This window comes from Sapajus apella, unplaced genomic scaffold (assembly GCF_009761245.1).
Source record: "Sapajus apella isolate SASKATOON/1434 unplaced genomic scaffold, GSC_monkey_1.0 scaffold3790, whole genome shotgun sequence".
Lineage (NCBI taxonomy): Eukaryota > Metazoa > Chordata > Mammalia > Primates > Cebidae > Sapajus > Sapajus apella.
In genome coordinates this window covers 1-1991 of record NW_022440716.1, presented here as the reverse complement: position 1 = coordinate 1991, position 1991 = coordinate 1, and the positions used below count along the sequence as shown (strand labels likewise).

Below are 1991 nucleotides of genomic sequence, written 5' to 3'. Positions count from 1 at the left end.
CCAAAAAAAAAGAAAGAAAAAAAAAAAGAAAGAAAAAGAAAGAAAGAAAAAAAAAGAAAAAAAAAAAAAGAAAGAAAGAAAGGAAGAAAGAAAGAAAGACTAAAGCCAATAAGTGAGCTTCGCTGAGCTTCATTTCCCCTCGTTTGCATTCAGAATATATAGGGGTACCAAATATGCCATTCATTTACACTCACACCCTTCCCTTGCCCTTCTTTAAAAATCACTACTATAGAGAGGCATAGAGAAGTGCAATGTGTTTCTGTCATCACAGAATTTCAAAACTAGCAGGGCAGACAAGACCGACACATGAAGAATTTAATAACGTTCCTGCAACCTTGAGTACTTCCTCCTTTTTACATAAATCCATGTTCACTTTATCTAAACCACTCTTAAAAGCCTTATTCTACTCTCCAATCCCCGTGGGCCCCAATCATTTTCTTACTCAACTTTGCCCCAGAATGAGCTGACACATTCATGAGCTACACCCATCTGCAACCATCTGCAGGCAGGGCTCTCTCCTCCACCATGCATTTACTCTGTACTATAGGTTCTTCGATGGGAGATGGGGGAAGACTATTTTCTGAGTCCAGCAGCCAATACAGGATGCCCAATATAGGCATTTGCACAAGAAATTTATGGAAATGCCTACTCATGATTATCAGGGGTATGATTATCCAAGTCATGACAAATCTACAAAAACCTCACTTTCACCAATAGTTTTAGTTTTCTTTTCTGCCTGCTCATGGCCCTCATCCCAACTTCTAATCAAAGGTGTTAATGAGGATACAGCTAATTTGGATGTCCTTTCTAGGCTGTCTCTGTTAACGAACAAGGGGACTGGATAAGATGAACAGACAAAGAAGCCAGGCCCTTGAACTAACAATGTGCATCTTAGAATGAAGGTGTGGTTGCCTTCCACTGGAGTCCCCTTGGTTCTCAAGCCTTCTTCCTCTCCCTGTGACAGACATTCCATTCCTAGCCAGAGGTCCCAGAAACCAAGTCCCTACCATCTTCTTCTTGGTAAACTCCATCACCATCTGGTCCGCCAGCTTCTCCTGAGCCAGCAGCTCTGCTTTCTGTTTCTGGTTTTCGTCATTGATGCGCTTAATCTCAGCTTGCATCTTCAGTTTTTGCTGCTGCCTTCGTTCCATGTCCTGCCAGGAAAAGTAAGAGAGCCTCAGAGTACAAAGAGGCAAGACAAGAGGCCACTGGCATCCAGAGATACAGAGAGACAGACAGAGGCGGGGGACAAACGCATGGCCTGCAGTCTAGTGTCCACAACTATCCTTTGTTAAAGCTGCTTTTTCAAGGGTCATCATTGCCCTCTTCAACCAAATGACCTCTTTACAGTCTTCATCCAACTTGACTTTGTGGCAGCCCCTGATGCTGTTGATCTCTATACTTTCAGGAAGCAGAAGCTCTTAAAGTTCCACGCAATTGCCTCTCACATGTCTTGCTAAATCTTACCCCTGTGGCTTTGCTTATGGTGCTTCCTCCTGCCTTCAATTTCCCTTTCCCATTTAAACCCAACTTTCACTCTCCATTCAATGGTGACGACTGAAATAATGAATACTGCCCTAAATGAGTATTTTCTATTTGAACACTGCACGTAGACTATCTCTAATACCTAAATATGTTCAAAAATTCTACAAGGTATGCCTTGTTGGCCAGGACCAGTGGCTCATGCCTGTAATCCCAGGACTTTGGGAGGCCAAGGTGGGCAGATCACCTGAGGTCAGGAGTTCGAGGCCAACCTAACCAACATGGAGAAACCCCGTCTCTACTAAAAATACAAAAAATTAGCTGGGTTGGTGGCAGGCTTCTGTAATCCCAGCTACTCGGGAGGCTGAGGTAGGAGAATCACTTGAACTCCAGGAGGTGGAGGTTGTGGTAAGCCGAGATTGTGCCATAGCACTCCAGCCTGGGCAACAAGAGCAAAGAGGAAAAAAAAACTCTGCTCTGCTAAAAAAAAAAAAAAAAAAAAAAAAAAA

The 1991-nt window shown here is 43.3% G+C and overlaps 1 protein-coding gene across 2 annotated transcripts in view; it reads right to left on the bottom strand.

Annotated features, from left to right (window-relative positions):
- LOC116547608 (cilia- and flagella-associated protein 45) overlaps window positions 1–1693 on the bottom strand; it is a 5594-nt gene extending 3901 nt beyond the window's left edge. Inside the window, exon 1 of one of the 2 annotated variants that reach the window (XM_032273499.1) lies at window positions 1008–1693. In XM_032273499.1, coding sequence (XP_032129390.1) covers window positions 1008–1151 — 144 coding nt within the window. In that variant the 5' untranslated portion in view covers window positions 1152–1693. The remainder of the gene's footprint in view (window positions 1–1007) is intronic. The other variant, XM_032273500.1, reaches the window with a different exon arrangement.
- Between the last annotated feature and the right edge of the window lie 298 nt (window positions 1694–1991).